Source organism: Aricia agestis, chromosome 10, assembly GCF_905147365.1.
Source record: "Aricia agestis chromosome 10, ilAriAges1.1, whole genome shotgun sequence".
Taxonomy (NCBI): domain Eukaryota; kingdom Metazoa; phylum Arthropoda; class Insecta; order Lepidoptera; family Lycaenidae; genus Aricia; species Aricia agestis.
This window is the reverse complement of record NC_056415.1, coordinates 9,552,282-9,572,667: the sequence shown is the minus strand read 5'-3', so window position 1 is coordinate 9,572,667 and position 20,386 is coordinate 9,552,282. Positions and strand designations below refer to the sequence as shown.

At 35.5% G+C, this 20,386-nt stretch overlaps 1 protein-coding gene across 5 annotated transcripts in view; it reads right to left on the bottom strand.

The window, feature by feature from the left end:
• LOC121731317 (polypyrimidine tract-binding protein 1) overlaps positions 1 to 20,386 on the bottom strand; it is a 468,460-nt gene that overhangs the window by 229,840 nt on the left and 218,234 nt on the right. For 4 of the 5 annotated variants that reach the window (XM_042120704.1, XM_042120708.1, XM_042120706.1 and 1 more), the window contains exon 2: positions 15,629 to 15,733. In XM_042120704.1, coding sequence (XP_041976638.1) covers positions 15,629 to 15,721 — 93 coding nt within the window. In that variant the 5' untranslated portion in view covers positions 15,722 to 15,733. Of the gene's footprint in view, positions 1 to 3,253; positions 3,388 to 15,628; positions 15,734 to 20,386 lie in introns of those variants that run through there. The other variant, XM_042120710.1, reaches the window with a different exon arrangement.

Here is a 20,386-nt window from a genome sequence, read left to right as displayed (position 1 = left end):
AAAGGATTTAATATTCCTAAAATATAGATTGTTCTATTTGTATGAAGCTATACTAACGAAAAATTTGCTTGATACTAATCAAGTCAAAAAAATGATCTAGGGAACCTGTACCATTAAGAGAGCTAGAAATTTAAAAATATTTTTGTAAGTTAATTAAGATATCGACTCCCAAGCGGCCAAAGTGGGCCGCGATAACAGTAGATTTCCAAGAATCCACGAATATTTCTTACTGATAATGTAATACTGTAGGCAATAAAACAAAGAAACTTTTATTTTTGATATGGTTCAGTATTCATCATCATCATTAAATCAGCCTATAGTCGTCCACTGCTTGACATAGGCCTCTCTCAATGAACGCCAGTATTATTACAGGAAAAAATACCGTAACTTTGTACTTCACTCATAATATGGAATATTGTATAGTAAGTATAATATAATATAGAGTCTTAGCCCATCATCGCGTAGCCATTTTGTGCTTATTTTCATACAAGTAGTGTGCGTGTATTTTCTTGAATATTTCTATTTGTCGATTGTCGATATTGTTGATAAAGAAAGTCATTTAGTTCATGATATCCATAAACTATAGTTCAAGTAATGTACTAAACACACGTAAAAAGCTATGCAATTTTGTAGCCAAATTATTACTTGATATGACATATTTAGCACTAATGCCTTATAAAGCATGAATAATGGATTATTAAACTTGTAATATTCTTGTAATATTATTATCTTTTTAGCTTACAAAAATACCGATTGAAAAGCTCAAAAAACGTTGTTCAAAACTAACGTACTTAATGTCAAATCCACGTGTATTAGGGCATTCTTCGGCCGTTCTTATGGTTTATTATTTAGCGGAACTACAAAACTTAACAATATCTAGCATAAAATGTTCACTAAAAACCGTTATTAACATATTTATTACATGAAATATGCAGACCGACTCCTTTGTTATGTCCGAGTAACTCGGTCCTAACTTGACACGCTTTTCACGCTATACATACACCGATATAAGGCTATCTTCAGCTATAGTCTATATCAATGTATGGAACCCATAAATATGTATGTTAGCGCCTTAAATCCGAATTTCCTTGTGATTGCTGAGAGTGTATGATATCAGCTGAAGGGCCCGGTGTCGTCTTCTGACCGTTTTGAGTACCAATCTAATTTGCCGATTCGCGGGAGCATATAAAATTAAATCGATTTACTTCACCCCGTGCTTGGGCTTAAGATTCTTGTCTATATCTATTGGGTTATGTATAACGTGCCTACAACATTTCCGATTATTTTATGTAGTAATGTTATATAAGTTAGTTACTACAACTATGCTAGTTTTTTCCTTGGCTTTTTACAAGCTAAAAAGCAATTAATCAGATAAGCATTATTTACCTGCCTGAAGCACATTGTAATTTAAATAAAAATAGTCATAGTCTGTATAATCGCTTTTCCAACCTACGAAACAAAGACAGTAACATGAATTAATTAAACTTAAGCCGTCAATATAGTACTAAAGTCACTATTTTATTAAAGCCCATCCCTATAATCTTCCTTATTTCCATTCCTATCCAGCAGCCCGGCTAAAAAGTCAGGTAAGATTTGTGATGATGAAACACGCATTAAGGCGAACACGGAAATATTTATGTGTAAGAAAAACAATCCCCTCCATTTCCTCTGCAGTCACAGGTGAGATTTATCTCATAATAATTGAATAAAAGACGCGTTTGCGGAATGTGATACGGTGTGGAAGAAAGTAGGGCTTTCCAGGCGGGCGAAATAATCTGTTCGCCCGAGCATACTGAGCCCAATACGATACCTCGGGATGGAGGCCATTTTAAGGTTATAAGTACAATAAAATATGATTTTTGTCTTTTTATATCTGCGGTACTTATATATAGATTGATTTTTGCGTAGCAGCCAAGAAGAAACAAGCAATCACATGTTTTTGTAATTTAAACAATAAATTATATGTGTCATTAAAAAGAAAATTGTGTGGTAGTCAAGGATTTAAATCTTTATATTTATTTGCTTAACACGTGGCTGCCATAATATTTTTTTGCTTAACACGTGCCTGCTTTAAACTGCCTTACCTATGACGCGTTCGCTACAGGCCGCATTTTTTTTTTAATGAAAATAAGGGGGCAAACGAGCAAACGGGTCACCTGATGGAAAGCAACTTTCGTCGCCCATGGACACTCGCAGCATCAGAAGAGCTGCAGGTGCGTTGCCGGCCTTTTAAGAGGAATTAGGGTAATAGAGGAGGGTAGGGAAGAGAAGGGAATAGCAAAAGATAGGGAAGGGAATAGGGTAGGGTATTGGGCCTCCGGTAAACTCACTCACTCGGCGAAACACAGCGCAAGCGCTGTTTCACGCTGGTTTTCTGTGAGAACGTGGTATTTCTCCGGTCGAGCCGGCCCATTCGTGCCGAAGCATGTCTCTCCCACGTATATCGCGCATAGTCTTGATTTCTATGCATGATTTCAAATTACTCTTAAATAATAATATTAAAGTCAAAATAGAGACAGAACACAAACACTTAGCTGAATAAATTAACACAAGACACAAACGCAGATGTTTTAGTATTCCCAACCAACAAGTTATTTGTAAGTTTATTAGGTGTAGATTAATTGCTATATCAGTTAATAGTACTTTAAAGAAAATTGAGGAAAATGTGGATCGCAATTCTAATGCCTCCGATGAGAATTGGGCCCCTGAACACCCTGTTTTGGAGTCAGGTAAAATCAATTCGGATATGAAATCAGAATATTTATGCTCTCAATATTCCCTTTTAAATTGCCTCGTGAAATATTTAATCTGGGTTCATTTAATCGTAGTTTGGTATGAATTCTAAATTCATTTTACAAATATCTCCCTTTGCATAATTGAGTAGGAAGCCATTGAGGAAAAAATCAATTCCTCGCATCCTTTTTTTATTCATAATAATTATAGGGTTGCATAATTACATTTTCAAAATAAGAACCCAACATTCATTGTTATCATTTAACCTTAGTACCAGTTTCACATTTCATAGCAATTTTAACATTATGCTTATAAATCCGGTAAAGTAAAAAGAGTTTTATGTTAGAAAAAAATCCTCCCTTTTTTAATTGCAAAATATATGTTGTTAAAAATCATAATGAGGTCAAGTCCCAAATGTTAGCAGAACGGGTGTAGAAAAAGTGATTCAGAAAACATATTTACAAAGCCCGGGAAGGGTTAGCGTGGTAGCGGTGAATAATTCATATATATTTTTGATTACCTTGACCATTTCACGTAATGCGTCTGCCACCAGTGACGCCAAATCCCGCACTTAACCCACGTATTTTAACCCACTTAGTCTTAGAACACTACAGTCTATTTTATCTTCGGCGTGCTTCAGGATAGTAACGGGCCCTGAAAATTAATACACATTTACTGATGTTTACAATAACAGTGGGGTTGCTAAGATTTTGGTGGGTGGGATCAAAAGGTCGAAAGATTTGGTGCATGTTATTACTCAATTACTTTCCATCGATTTACGATCAAATTGTTTGTCAAACTTTACGTGTTTGTCAAACAATTTGATAGTGTACAGCTTTGTTTGAAGCGTTTGTCAAACAATCTACGTGTTTGAGCTGTTTGGAGAAAATTTGGATTGGCGTAGCGTTTGACAAACGTGTTTGAACGTGTTCCGCTGTATTTGTCAAACAAGATCTCATGATCTCAAACCGATTCTAGCTAATTGTTTGACAAACTTGTATGATGCACGTTTGTTCGTCTGCGCTGCTGTTTGATTAAAACGTAAATTTCATCAAACAAGTTTGTCAAACAAATTTGATTGTTTACAGGGTACTGGAATTCTCGATATTAAAAAAAACTTGGCCTATGAGAATAAAAAAAATAAATTAAGGTTAAAAATACTTTTGTTGGGAACAGCGGACTCTTCAGTGCACTGCAGACACTGAGCAATGACGTTTAGAACTATATTTCAAACGTAATAGTAATACATAACATTATACCTACAGGTATTTTTTTTTTCACTTTAGTAAGGGCAAGCGTCCCAGTGTCACGAGTTTCCCCATACGAAAGTGAAAATAATTGGTCTTTCAGCACTGCTACTTTCACAGTGAACTCTCTACAAGGAACACGTACACACCCTAAAGTATTATCACTTAGTTTTGTTACACACTGTATTATGTTACTAAGTGAACAGGATTGTAATTGTTGATTGTTGTGAGGACAATGTGTTGCATAAAATGTACGTTTATTCCCATGGAAGAATATTCCTATAGGACACAGCTATCGGGCGGTAAAAATCGAATCGGAAAAAGATTCCACTGAAAAAATCGCACAGTCCGGTTAAACGAGCGGTGTAATAGGTAACTAATTTAGTTGCTCCCGTTGTGGGTATCGAGTTTTTCCCTTTTTAACGAGTTTCAAGTTTGCCGACGGAATTAGTTTACGCCGACGTTTGATAGGATATTCCTTTAACGAACTTACTGTCGACTGTAACCGATATTTCGTACATTACAAACAAACTTCCCCGGTTTTCGGTAATCGAACGCGGCTAGTAATTTGACGGTAATTTCGGAATTTTCGATATCGGAATTCTCGACAAACTTTCCGTGTGATTTTTTATGAAATTGGTATTAATTACAACTTTCAATGTTGGTGATTGATTTTGGTTATATTATAATTTAACGAGCTTTTGCCCGCGGCTTCGCTCGCGTTAAGAAGTATTATTATGTACAAACTTTCATCCCCTATTTTAACCCCTTTGGGTTGGAATTTATCAAAATCCTTTCTTAGCGGATGCCTACGTCATAACATCTACCTGCATGCGAAATTTCAGCCCGATCCGTCCAGTGGTTTGGGCTGTGCGTTGAAAGATCATCATGTCAGTCAGTCACCTTTTATTCTAAAGTATTTTATTTTTTGTGCTATTTGTTTAAATAGCACAAAAAATAAAATACTCATTCATCCAAATTCCATACTAATATAGAGGTTAAAGTGTGTCTGTAGGTCTGTTTCCTCCTCACTTTTAAACTGTTAGACCAATTTCAGTGAAAATTGATATAGAGACACAGTTGTGTCCTTTCAATTAAGCTGTAAGGAACAAAATGTACGGTTCCTTCGCAATAAACTCATTTCGGCGCAAATCAAAGCGTAAAACGTCAAGTAAATAATAAAATATGATGATTGTGAATAAAATTTTCTTCATAATATTAAGTAACTTTTAAGTACAATTATAAAGAAATTAGAATGCAATTCACAGCACGTTTGTTTACTCCACTAAAAGGATTCGTTAACAAAATGTGTGCCGACGCTTAATGCAAACAATGGTCTCACTTTAAAAATTTCGCTTTAAATAAAAGATTTAAATGTTTCTCATTTCGGTTCTAGTTTCAATTTAAAGGACGTGGTGTATTTAAATGAGACTAAAATTTTAATAAAGTGCGGCCCTAAACCAACATGAGAGCAAACGAACGCTGCGCGCATAGTGATGCAGGTTGTATGACCGAAGAGCTTATAATATAGTAGGGCAAACTAGCCAATCGTTGGCAGTTGGCACCTTACATTTTGAAAAGACTATGAATGCCAATATACTAGAACTTTCAGTAATATGACCTCTTGTGATTATAATTGAGTGTTTAAATAAAATTCAATGTTCAATGACAATTTTACGATATACAAAAGGCTACTTTACAAAATAATAAATAAATGAAGATCACCTAAAACATACTTTTAGGTGCTCTTCGTTTATTTATTTATTTAAATCAGGCATCTTGGCCGACATTATAAATAAAACAGAAATAAAAAAATAAAATTATAGATTTTTAAAAACGTAGTTTCTCAAAACCATCCTACTATGGTCATTTTGTAATAATTAATTACTAGAGATTATACCGATGCTAATGAAACTCACAAAATACCTCTACATTATTTTGATTTAGATGAAAACTACTCGGAAAATTTTAACCTCTGGCCTCCATAACATCCAAAATCTCGAAAACTGTTAAATGCTGCTCAGAAACGAATATTATTTTTGACATAAGTCTCATACATTACCTCTCAAACTCTACTTTAAGATAAAGTTTAATAATCATTTATTAATGTCTTTGAGTACGGCTCAAAAACTTTCTACGGGGATTTCCAAAAATGAACCTCAGGTTAAAAACATACAAAAGTGTATTTACTAGGAGACAAATCCGAGTGCAGATCGCGAGCAGTTCAAGGAAGTAGTGCACTTAATCGTCGGATTAAATCTGTTTCGGAACAGCGGCCGGGAATCTCGGATGTCTTAACTGAGCTTTTGCGCTACGTTGTACGTTTTTCCAACGTGTACGACTGTTTGAGGGATGTTTTTATTGTAAATCCTTACGTAAATCCATACTTCCATACTAATATTATAAATGCGAAAGTGTGTCTGTCTGTCTGTTACCTCTTCACGCCGGAACCGCTAAACCTGAACCTGTTTGGTATGGAGATACTTTGAGTCCCGGGAAAGGATATAGGATACTTTTTATCCCGGAAAAATCCGATTTTTTATAAGCTAGGTGTTTATAAAGAATAAAAAATTAATAATTTTTAGTTGTAAAAATATTGTATTGCAAAGAAATGGCAAAAATTCGTTTTTTTATTTTTAATTTTTATAGATGAAAGTACTAGATAATATACTTAGTAGGGACGTCAACATGATCCAGGGGGGGGCAATTGCCCCCCCCCCTGCCCCCCCCCCCCCTCGGCCCTCGGTACGCCCATGGTTGCAGGCGTCATCTAGTATTAAATATGTTCTGGTTTCGTGTCCGTAAATTATAGCCGATGTCCTTCCCATAGTCGATTCTGTAAGTACCTACATTCCTTTTACTTGTATCTTCGTAAGGCAACATTTTTCTCAAAATCATCCTAGTTGTTTCTGAGCTATCTCTAGGTAAATGTTAGTATCAAGTGTATCAAGTCAATCACCCTATGGATAGCGATAGCCTATAAAATCGCTGTACCAGAAAATTTTTATTGAAAGACCCTTAAAAATAGAAACATCGCTGAAAGAATGACTCTGACAGCTTAAAAATTCACCAAGATATGGCAATTCAAACATCTCATAAAATAGACCTGCCCGAAACGCTCCATACAATCTATATGTTCGGTGTATCAAATGAAATTTTTGAATTTCTAAATCAATAATTTATGTATTTAAATTTTAACCGTCCTAGAGATGCGAATTACGTTCAGTAGTAATCCGACCGTCACTGTTACATATACTCATTACATGTAATAACGCGTCCATTCAAAGGAGGGTAATGAAATATAAATTACGCGAAACGTAGCACGCGAACCCCCAATTAAAGAGAGCGGTTAAAAATTAATTTAGGATAACCATACTTCATCTATTATGAAACACGTTTAATACGTGTTGAATTTCAGTTACATAGGATTAATTACAAACGGAATAATTAATAAAAAAATATTAAAATGAACGAGATTATTTGGAAACTAAGTATATTTATCAGGAAGTGTATTTTCTTGTTGATTTTTAACCCCCGACAAAAAAGAGGGGTGTTATAAGATTGACGTGTCTGTCTGTCGGTCTGTCTGTCTGTCTGTCCGTCTGTCTGTGGCATCGTAGCATCCAAACGGGTGGACCGATTTTGATCCAGTTTTTTTTGTTAATAATATTGTTTGTGTGTTATTATTGTTAAATGTTTTGTTTGTGTCGGGGGACCGCTAATGTAGATGTTTGATTTCACAAAACATTAAAGTATCGAGACAATCAGTGACATGGCGATACAAAATGCAAAAGAGTTGGCGGTCTCCCGACACACCGTGACAACAATCATGGACTAAAATATCACTTTACACTTAGGAATTATTTAAACTTAAAGTCAGTAAAATATATTATTTCATTACTTTTTAAAGTTGTTTGGCAGGGTTTTTTTTTTTTAAATTTCCTAATTAAATTTTGTATACACTATTTATTTGATATGAAACGTGATGAAGAAAACTCCAAAAAATACACGAAAAGAAGCTTCTATAGTAAATACTACCATCCCCAAGGGCGTCTAATATTACACAAAAAGTTCGCTCGGCCAAGTCACTTAAAAACAGCTATCACCATCAATTGTCACCTGTAGCTCCGCAATAAACGGAAACTAGAAAAACTTCCATACCGATGGCCCTTTATTAGAAAACTTTCATCCACAATATAAAAGAAGTGCCAAGTATGGAGAACAAAGTTATTGTACGTGGCGCAAATAAGACAAGATACGATCGCGACTCTCTTATCGCTGAAGTTATGTTAATTTGATTCGAACAAATGTAAATCATAAACTCGAATATAAAAGGGAATGTGACAATCGCGATATATTGCACATAAAATTGATATTTCGTTTTACGGTCGTATCAAATTGTGTATACACATATTTAGCTTTACAAAATAAATCGAGAATTTGTATGATGGGCAAAATGTCCATATTTTAAGCCCAAAAGGCCTGGCCTCTTTTTTATATACATAGATGGACGCACTTAACAGCGTGTCATGATAAACAATGTCAAGTTTAACAACTAAAACTTACAATTTTGCAAAGAAAATCGGCGGTAAAAATAATTAAACGAGGTAAACGCTATAAGAAAAAGCTATTAAATAAATAAATTTATCAGCGCGGCGGAGATGACAGAGGGCGGTCATTAAGCGTCGATGTCGGTTATTGCGCCGCAACCTGCCCCTTATAATATTGTAGATAAGGGCTGTACAGACTACGCGACTTAGCGGGAGCGACAAAAAGTCGCGTCTATGTAAGCAATACACGCTACGGTCTACCGGAGAGGTCAAATGTGCAGTTAAGCGCAGGTGTCACTCGAAGGAATTTATTTTCAATTTTGCGCCGTTCGCCTGCGCAGGCTCAAAAAACTGCACAGGTCTATCCCCACACACATTCTGGTCTTCCTGCGCTGGCATTCCTGCACAGCTCCGATAGACCTTAGCATTTATGGCAAGCATTACAACGAGGCCGGAATTGCTTTCGCGATAAGATGGAGAGGTATATGCTTTTATAAATTTATACTAAGAGGAAGTTTAAGGGTCAATTCAGAGCACAAAGCGTAGATGCATTTATTTAGTATGGATTTGGCTGACTTCAATTGCGTGAGACGTCATGCAAGTCTGTCAATTCAATACAAATTGAGAAATGCACCTATATGTGCGTTGCGGTCTGAATTGACGCTTCAGGGTAGACAGAATTACTGTTTGTTCGCGACAAGATGGAGATGTATATGCGTTTAGGAAGGAGGAAGTTTAAGACGTTAATCTCTATAAGGTGTCCTAGCCCCTAAGATTATCCTAATAGCGATCGAACGTAGCTGTAATTGAGTACAGTTTATTTTTTTTCTACGAAGTGTTTCTAGTCTCTACTCTGCCTGGTGAAAAACTATAACTGCATTTTTTCCATACTTTACTGAAAATTATTTTAATATCTCCTCATATGCATAACACCTAGTAGGTAGTCTTCATTTATTGAAAAAAAGAAACTTGTTTATGGTCTAAAGCCCAAATCTTCCATATTGGTAGCGTTGGGTGAAGGCCCAAAAGATAACACGAAGTGCGTACTGGGCGCTGTTGCAGAGATAATGCCGGTTATTTAATGTCACACCGCACTAATATTCGGCCGTTTTTTGTTGGTCGTTTCTCGTTAACTCAGATGAGAGATTCGCCTCACTCCGCTATTTTCATAACAATGTTGTACTTTAATGAATTCGGGGATAGATATTTGACGTAATAAGAAACTGTACCTTTATATTGTTGTCATAAATTGCGTCGGAGGTTATTTTTCCGTTTCAGAGTAAAATGTCTTGTAATAAAGGTAGGATCAAGGTAATATTTTCGAAAAAAAGCAATTTAAGTCTTAAGCGAATAGGGGAATTTGACGAATTTACAAATCACGCAACTGTAGTTTTTATATACTACTATAGCCCTTCTATATAACTATAACCTTTGCTGGTTAAATTATAACAATGAATTTATTATCATAGTGATAAACAGTGTTATAAAATTTTAATAACTTTATAAAGCACTTTGAAAGTATCCACCTATTTTTCGTCATCGGAAAATATAGGCCAAAGTTGCTGGTGATGATTCAAGAAACGAATTATTCTGTAAAATTGTTTCTCGATTCCGAAATTCGGAAAAAAGAAACTTTATTTCTCAATGTCACTCACCGGGAGTTAACAAAAGGCAGATTTAAACGTCTCAAGTTAAATGGGTCTGACACACGGACACGGATACAACTTTTTAATGAGAAAAAATTTATTTAAGAGCAAAAATCTATGTTTGTTTATTCCTGTTTGTCAGTTCTATGAAAAGTGCTAAAGCACTATACACGTGCCGCACCAAAAAGGTGTATGTTCCAAAATCAATAATTTATATTCACACAGGCAGTTACGCAATCTTATATATAAAATTCTCGTGTCATAATTTTTGTTTCCGTACTCCTCCGAAACGGCTTGATTGATTTTTACCAAATTTTATATGCATATTCAGTAGGTCTGAGAATCGGCTACTGGGTACTTTTTATATTGATAAGTGGATTTGTTGAATATACTTATTGTCACTTCAATAAAATAATATGGGCGAAATACTTTATATGGCAAAGAAACGTTTGCCGGGACAGCTAGTAATAATATAATAATTAAAATTATCCAACTTCAAATAACAATCTTATAAAGCAGCTTTTATGTGACAGCTGACAAGTTTTACAATAAACATTAGTCTAGTCAGGTCCATTACATAAAATTAGTTTACCTACCAGAGCTGTACCACCGCAACAATTGCGTTTAATTTTATTTATTTGTAAAATTTCACAATAATTATACAACAATTTAATTAAATTTTAATATTAGGAAATTATATTTTCATGACGTTTTAATATTTTTAGAAGTAAAATCTAATAATATTTACAACCAACTACAAAATTTTACAGAACAACACCCCTCTTTTTGTTGGGGGTTAAAAAATACAACACAGTTCCTATATAACTATACATACAAAAACCGACTTATTGTAGCAACAATTAATAACTACGGCATTACTAGCCATGAATATGTACGAGCGCCGCCCACAATAACTTTTGTTTGTATCATGTGCATACATCTGTCATCAAGCAATAGATGGCGCCGTAACGAGGCTACGCCGTAGCACCGTAGAGGCTAATGAGGCTACGGCGTAGCACCGGCCGTAGCGGTCTATAAATTGCCTCCATGCATATTTATTTATTCAAATATTATGTATGAATTGAAATCTCGACGACTACTGAAACCGGAAATCGAATCGCGCGCCAAATTAGCTTGACACAAACTTAAGAAACGCTCCTTCGCTCGGCCATTATTTAAGTACACTTTAAGTTTCGAGCGGGCGAAGTTGCAGCGTATTTTTAATATTTTGCTCTCTTGATGTTTAAAGAAATTGGCTTTTAATGAGTGCACTTACGTACCCCACTGGCTTGTTTAGTACAATAACGGCTGAGGTGAATTTTATACGCTATTCGGAGATTAATATAAACTCTTATATTAGTTTTCAGCTTATGGTTTATACTTTGCTTTAACTATTCTTTTAGCTTTGTGAGCTTAAAACTTAACCAAATTGAACGTTATTACGTATATCTAATGAATAGCGCAAAATCAAAGCTCTATTTGAATCTACAGTTTCGAATACGTTCGCTTCTAAATCAACAACCATTTATACTATATCTGGTCACAAACGAAACAAATGAAGCGCGTTCGGAATCTGCCAACTAATTAAACCGGAAATTGATCGCTACTTACAAAAGATGAAGCTTTAAGCCTCAAAGGTAATTGGGCGAAAGTTCACCTCAAATATTGAAACGGAAGCTTCGGGGACAGAAAGATTCTGTAAAGTTTCAAAGTTTCGAGCGAAAGACAGAGATAGAAGGATACCAAAAAAGAGACCTGTCAATTTTTTTTTCGTAATTTATTAGACGATTATTCCCTGGACTTCTACGAATATTTTAAGTCTAAAATTAGCCCAATCCGTTCAGCCGTTTTCGAGTTTCAGCGTTACTAACACAATTGAAAATCCATTTATATTTATATAGATAAATAGAAAGTGTGTCTATCTGTTACCTCTTCACGCCCAAACCGCTGAACCGATTTTGCTGAAATTTGGCATGGAGATACCTAAGTTCCGGGAAAGAACATAGGTTACTTTTTATCCCGAAAAAAATGTTCCGGCGCGATAAACGAGTTTTGGCGCAACGGAGTTGCGGGCGTCACCTAGTGCTTTATTTTAAGTAGTCACTTTTGAGTGGAAGCTGGAAAAAATACATGCCACTGTCAAGTTGTAAATAGCGATTGATTCCTTTGTGACTGATAAATAAATATATCTATTTAAAATCGAGTACGCAGTAATATAATAATAATATAATAATATCTATGGACGCTTCGTAGCGTAGCGGGCACGAGCTAACACTACAAAAATGTTGTCATTAAATTATGAGATCGTTTAGGCGCTTTTGGAACAACTCATAAAAAAATTACATACTTAAAAAGATATAGTAGACAGCCTAAATCAACTTTTACCTCCGCATAAGTCGGATAAAACGGGCGTACTAAATAGTGATTGTGCGATAGAGTCCAGACAAAGCACAACATTTCTATCTGGCCGTCACAGCGCCCCCAATAAGAGTCCCCTATAGTTTTGTGGCCAAAGTTGGGCAAACAAACCTAAAACCTACTAAATGTTAGTTCAATTTATGATATTGAAAAAGTTTTAGGTGGAAATGTATTGAACAGCTTTATTTGCGTTTAGAGGTCGGGAAATATTCCATACAGTGTGTACATTTTGTTATTTTTTAAACTTTCCAATCCCGCTCCAAATATTTGGTGAACGCTTTGAAAGAGTTTATTTAATTTACATTATTCTGTAAATAATGTAGAGGCGGACGTTTGTTTTATATTTGATGTGAAAATACGAACGGGATAGGTTAAATTATTTGCGCTTTTTCATTCAGTCATATAAAAAATTTAAGCCAAATTATTGAAAAAATAAAACGATATTTTGTTTCTTTGACAATCTATATCACCTCTCTGAGCCTCTCTGTAAGCTTTTAACATTTACTAATATTTAGATGCACTTACGTCTATTTTAATATTCGTTTATCCGGTGATAAAATCCCATCACACTCATTTAATAGTATAGAATAGTGTTATAAAGTTTTCAAGTCTTATACTGCCCCAAAACTACAAAACTGATATTTAGGGTTCCGTAGAACAAAGAAACCTTATAGTTAAATTAAGAGTCCGTATACGAAATTTTGCCGATTTCTAGTGTCCGACCGAAGGTCTATTTTTGGGTAATCGGCAATCGCCACAACCTTCGGCCGAAGCCGAAGCCGAAGTTTGATAATATTAATCGCTTGACTCTCAGTAATTAATTTATAACCGATTTAAAACAAGGAGGTTATCAATTCAACGCGTATGTATGTAATATTTCCAGAACTGCCAATTTTCGTATATGTTAGTCTATAAATCTGTATCAGCGTCTGAACAAATGTGCCAAATTACAAGTGTATGTTTGTATGTATGTATGTTTTTATGTTTGTGTTCGCATATCGCATGGCTCCATCAACTACCATTCCGATTTCAGTAATTTTTTTTGTTGTACTAGGTATTGTTCAACTTAGGGAATAGTGCAAGTTGCAACAAAATTGGTTTCAGTAGTTGTGGAGATACGGAGATACAAAAAAGAAGTATTTGAAAACTTCAGTATTGAAGGTTTACCTCTATAATATTGACTGTCTCATAGAGAAGTTGATTTAGAGGTGGATAAAAGTTTGTGATTTCGTTATTTATTTTTATTACTTACTTAATAATTTGTGGACAACAAATAATTAATTAAGTTTTAGGAATGATTCAAATTTGTAGTTCGAAAACGGATGAGAATTCGGAAAAAGTGTATAGAATCAAAATTATAGAGAATTTAGTACATTTTTTTTTCATTGTAGATTTTTTTGCTACAACGCATCGTTTTTTAGTTATTAGCCAAAAACCAAAAATTTAAACTTTTGTCACTCTCCTCTTACTCCGGCTCACCTCTAAGTCTAGGAAGACTTCAGAACGTTTAGTATGTTTTATCCCTAAGCACCCCGAATAAGTTCCAGCAGAAATCTCTTAGGTTCCAGCTCACGCATTCTACAACTACTTTATTGACTGAACTATAATTGTAAAAAAATAATAATTTCTTTATTATTTCACAAATAACAATAATTAGACCAATCAATCAGTACTTGTTTTACTCGACTACACCGAATTTAGACTAATAAATAACATAAACAAACACTAACTTCCTAATAAATAATATATTTTTTAAGAAATTAGTGTTTGTTTATTGTATTTGACAGCTCCCAGCGGCCTCTGAATACACGACCGGTCCATCGCTCTCTCACGACTCACTCAGTCTTTCATAACAATTTACAGTTCGTTCAATTTCGACGGTTGCTCGGACCTTCGACAAAGCTTCGGCTTCGGCCGGGTTATAGGCCGAAGCCGAAGGTTTCGCCGAAGGTGGTTTTTTTGGCCGAAGGCGGCCGAAGCCGAAGCTTCGGTCGGACACTACCGATTTCGCTGATTTAACAGACGTGATTTAACAGTTAAAATACAGTATTTCTATAAGTTTTAATGCACAACATGTAAGATCATTTCAATTATAATCTAATGTTGGAGCTAGATTTTTGTTTGAACTATGAAGTTATAAAGTGGAAAAAATCGTTAGAATCCCGTGTCTCCCCCCCTTCTACCTGCTTAACGGTTGCTTCTGGAAATGTGAAAAATTGACGGGAGTATAGCATATATTTCCTATAAGTATGCTGAAGACTTCATATCTCTATCAACAAAAAATGTATTCGGTGAAGTATAAAGACACTTTTCATTCAAATTCCTTAAACGTAACTGAGAGGATGTTGTTAGTAGTGTGAAACATGTTATAAATGTACATTCATTGACCATATTAAAATTATCAAAAACTAGCGCGAGCGGTACTACGGAACGCTATATTGCGCGTGGCCCGACACGCACTTGGCTATATAAGTACTATCAGAGAAGTTGATTCATAGGCAGATGGCGGACCTACGTAATTTGGTCGCGTTACGTCAAACGCAGCCGACAGATCACAGCAAACATTGAATTAATAATCCGACCAATCGACGTATTCCTGTCAACTGCACATGAATCATTTTCTTCGTTGGTACAATTAGTTTTCTTAGAAGGCTTTTTGCCATTTCATAAAAAATGTGCATTTGTGTAAAAAAAAGAGTTTCGGGTAAAGCTAAACTGAAGGTCATCGCACACTACACCGACTCGATGTTGGCATCCCAACTCACAGCATGATACGGAAATGTAAGCTATATTGTTAGAACATAAGAGCAAAATTTGCCAACTTACACCGCGTGGGCACTGGACAGCCAGTCGGCGACTAGTCGTCAACTACCTGTTCGCAAGTTAGTATATTAACTCCTAAGTCACACTACATAGAGTTAAAAATTCAATGCCAAACTGTGAGTTGGGTTGGCGTCGAGTCGGTGTAATGTGCTATGACCTTAAGTCAGTCAGTCAGTTCAACTTCAAACTGGCGCAAGTGGGCTACTCTCACCTTAATGCCAATGTGTATGGGGAAGTCAGCGGCCAGCGCGGGCTGAGGGTGCAGGGCCGGCAGCAGCGGCAGCTGGAGGGGACAGGACATCATACTTGCGCCAACCTGGAATAATAAGAAATAGATTTTAGGGATTATTATGGTAATGCCTTATTTTGCCTAAAACGCCTCCGTGGTCCAGTGGTTAAGAGCGTGGCTCTTGACTTGGAGGACCTGAGTTCGATTTCCGCGTTGGAAAGATGTTATTTCTAAGTTTGGTTATCACATTCCAGGCTGATCGCCTGATTGTCTGACAACTTAGATGATCCATGCGTGGGATGGGCATGTAAAAAGTCGGTCCTGCGCCTGAGTCCTGACCTCTCGCCGGTCGTGTCGGTCTTCCGTTTCACTGGGTTATGAGAGTAAAGGAATAGAGAGTGCTTTTGTGTACTGCGCACACACTTGGGCGCTATAAAATCACTCCTGCGTAACTGGCCTGGTTTCAATGAAACCGGCCACCGTTACCGAAACCGTTGTGGGAGTGGTATATTTATATTATATTATGTTTCATTGGTTTTAGTGACGCCGGTTACCGGTTATTAAAACCAGGCAGCTGCGCAGGAGACAAAGTCAAGAGTCGTCAAATAAGTCTCACGCCATTTGTAGACGAACCTTCATCGAGAGATAGAGGTTTGAGAATTGAAGGGAACATGATATTAAAGACTATCAAAGGCTTACTTTAAAATATTTTACACGGAGAATTAACTAATACGACCACTACAACTTACACAGACTAGCCCCGATTAGAGATTAATCATAAATTCAATACCGGGAAGAGCCTCATAAAAACGGCACGTGTACTTAAATCTCGTATTCATTTTTCAGCAACATTTGTAGTACGTAGTCCGTGCGATGGCTCCTTACCTATTCCGTTGAGAGTACGTACACGGGAATAGAATTTTACTAGGATATTTGAACATAAATCTCAAAAGCAGAAACGTTACAAAACTTTTATATTATTCACAGAGGAGCATAATAAGGGCATTATTAAGGCCCTACGTCGGGTAAGAAGAGATTAAGGAGATTAAAAATAGTAATTGCATTCGTGTAATCTTAGGACTTACTTCTTGCGGTCCTACCTCGTTTGTGCCCACGCATGGCGTTGTGAATTATGAATTAAAAAACTAATGAACGCGTGAGTGAGGTGAGCAGGATTATATTATGGAGGTAAGTATTTCTACACGTGTTACATGTTAAATTAAAAGGTGTTTAATAATCATTGCCCCGGCCCCAGTTACATACTTACTGGTTTCACAAGAAGACTATAATTCTTATATTTTATTATTATTCTAAAACTCTATAGTATAGAGTACTCTATAGTAGAGGTTTTAGGAGTAGAGTTCTTGTTTATGAACTCATATTTTAATCGTCTATTTTAAAAAAAAATATTCTTTACCTTTTTAGATGGCTTTGCTGTATGAATACTTTATCAATCCTAACCTACTGATGCAAAAAATTATACAGCAAATCATGCACTTTGTAAATCAATAACCGAACTATCCGACGTCGAAAACAATTAAGTTAGCGATGAATTTGAAAAGCCGGATAAACTGGGCAGATATGCCTCTAATATTCCGTATGGGGCGCACCGCTGAGGCCTTATGAATAATATACCCGGGGCGGCATTACCGCCCGTGACAAATACGAGAGCCCGACGGACCGACAGCACTGTTAATATTTCAAATACACCAATTATTGTTTTGCGTACAAATATGGAAAATAATTAGTAAACGAGAACTAGGCAGTGGTTGATTTTCATTGCTTGATTTCTGCCGCAAGAAAATATTGTGGTGCAGGCTTTAGATGTTTATTGTTTATGTTCTCGCGATCTAAAGCTCTAGTAAATACATAAACTACTCACATCAAGCTATGTAAGAATATAAGTAATGATAGCAAAAAAAGCAAGACAAAATTGAAACATCTCCGAAATTGTAGACTTGTGGCACTAGAACTTTTGAGAGAATAAGAGGCACCCTCATTACACTACCAATCTTAATTCAAACATAATATAATATACAATATGATTAGATTAATATTTTAGTCAAAACTAGCATTTTACGACCTTAGTAATAATATATAATAATATTATTCAGATATACAAGTATTTGGTTTTCAACCAAATATTAACGACTGCTGCTCTTTGATACCGTAAAGAAACATTTATACGTACAAATATCAAGATTATTTACATATATTCAGTATCCGTATGGTTAATGTGAATTTACCTATTACCACAAATCTAAATAAAGACTGTTTGATAAAATTTCAAGCTTCAGTATACTCGAAGCACGTAGTGTACAAACATACAGAACAAACAACGATTTCAGTGTCGAAAATTTTGCTAACATTTTGTTGACAGTCATAGATTTCTGTACACGGAAGTATTTGCACATTTTGCACATTGCAAAGATATTTACGATGCCATTTTACCTGCCGGTTATAATATGTAACTCTGATATTCAATAACTTTAAAAAGATAAAACCGACTTCAATTAAATTATACGTAATTGAGGATTAAAACTCTGTTTCTCCAAAACTACTCAAATCAAAATCAAACATCAAATCAAAAATATTTTTATTCGGAGTAATTTTTTTACAAAAACTTTACCGAACGTCGATACTACGGTGCCTACCACCGGTTCGGGAACTAACCCGGCGAGAAGAACCGGCGTAAGAAACTCGCACGGGGCCATCTTTTACTAAAAAGATGGAAAATTACAATTTAAAACATATACAGTACAACACGGTCACATTAACCTGACGTACCACTGGAATGTATATGCAAGCTTCGTAATGACGTCATGACCATGCGTCTAGTTAATTTGACTGTGTTATATAACAATATTATCACTAAGAGCTATTTACAATAGGAATTAAAAAAAATATTCTAGTAGCCTGTAAGAACCACCCTATTCCCAAGGTGTGTTGTCGTCGATGAAATCATTGATTTTATAATAAGCTTTAGTACACAAACGTTCTTTTACTACATTTTTAAATTTATTGATAGAGAGATTTTGAACGTTTTCTGGGATTCTATTGTACAGGCGTATACACTGGCCTTTAAAAGATATGCTGACTTTGCTAAGTCTGATCACTGGTATTTCTAATTTGTTCTTATTCCTAGTGTTAAAACAATGATTGTCGCTTTTCTTTTTGAAATTATTTAAGTTCTTTCTTACATACAGTACGTTATCCAAGGCATATTGAGATGCGACGGTCAGAATATTTACTGAAACAATTTTGATGAAAATTGCACTATTCCCTAAGTTGAACAATACCTAGTACACCAAAAAAGCATTACTGAAATCAGAACTGTAATTCCAGAGATATCCGAACACAAACATAAATAACATACACACATACATAATTTGGCACATTTGTTCAGACGCTGATATAGACTAACATAAATTGGGCATTCTAGAAATGTTACATACATAGGTACGCGTCGAATTGATGACTTCCTTTTTTTGAAGTCGGTTAATTAAACAGATTGCGGATAAAAACTTTTGAACGTATTTGATAAAAACCCTAAAATTGACTACAGCACATCGAATTAAAAATATCCTCAAACTGAATACTAAGAGCAGTAATTCGGAATCGGCAAATAGTTTAGCGAGTTTTCGAGTGCTGTCTGTCGGAGAAAAATCTAATCGAACCACCAATCCGCGGATATTAAGTTAGAATCGAGTGTGTTTACGTACTGAGTCCGGATTTAAATGTCATTTTCTCACCGCTTTGAAAAATTAAAGGTAAATACGACGGGTTAGGATTGGATCCCAGTTTGTTACTGTTGATGTACGAGTTTGTTAAAGTCATAATCTGTTTGAAAGTATAAATAAAAGTTTACTTTACTTATACGTCATTTTTAATTAGAGGTAAATATGACGGGTACACTCGGATTTCAGATTACTGTTTAAGAGTTTGTTAGTGACTTTTAGAAGATGAAATATTTTATCTACTATCTTATATCTATATCTATCTATATATCTTTTCTGTCAAGTTGGGTGGTTGATAGCCTATCCGGCACTTATCAGGTAGTGGTGAAGCAGGCCCTAAAAGTGCTATTAGCTTAGTACAAATTATACTTCACTTTTTAGTTAATAGTCGATTTCATCAATTTAGCTTTTGAGCAACTGCTTCTGCAGTCTGTAACTTTCAGCATGGACAAGTAGATACTAATTTTCTACTGAATCTGCCATATCTGCTCTTCATCAAGCCCCATACGGTCACCGGTGACCGAGACACAATAAAAATTCTATTGTGTCTCGTTTTTCCACGATCGACGGGTTAAAATAATTATCATAATGAAACAACAGATCACACAAATAATACCAACAGTACAAAAGTTTAATATAGTAGAAACCACTAAAAGGTAAAAATAATAATATATTCACGCTAAGGACTTTAAAATATTGTTCAACACTGTGTCATAATTAATTAAAACTTCGACAGTTGAACGGTAAACTATTTTAATAATGTTGTTTACACATCGGTAACACTATTACAATTTATGGCAATTAATAATTAAGTGACATAATGTTATAACTTAGCGCGAATATATTAAAAGGAGGGAATGACGTGGAGCCCCCCTGGGACCACCCGACGTTAAACGAGGCCCCATTCCGCAACGCTCGGTTAAAGTTAATCATCAGTTAGATCTTTTTGTTTCTTCGAGGTATATGGGAGCATAATAATTTAACAGATTTTGCTCAGGTCAGC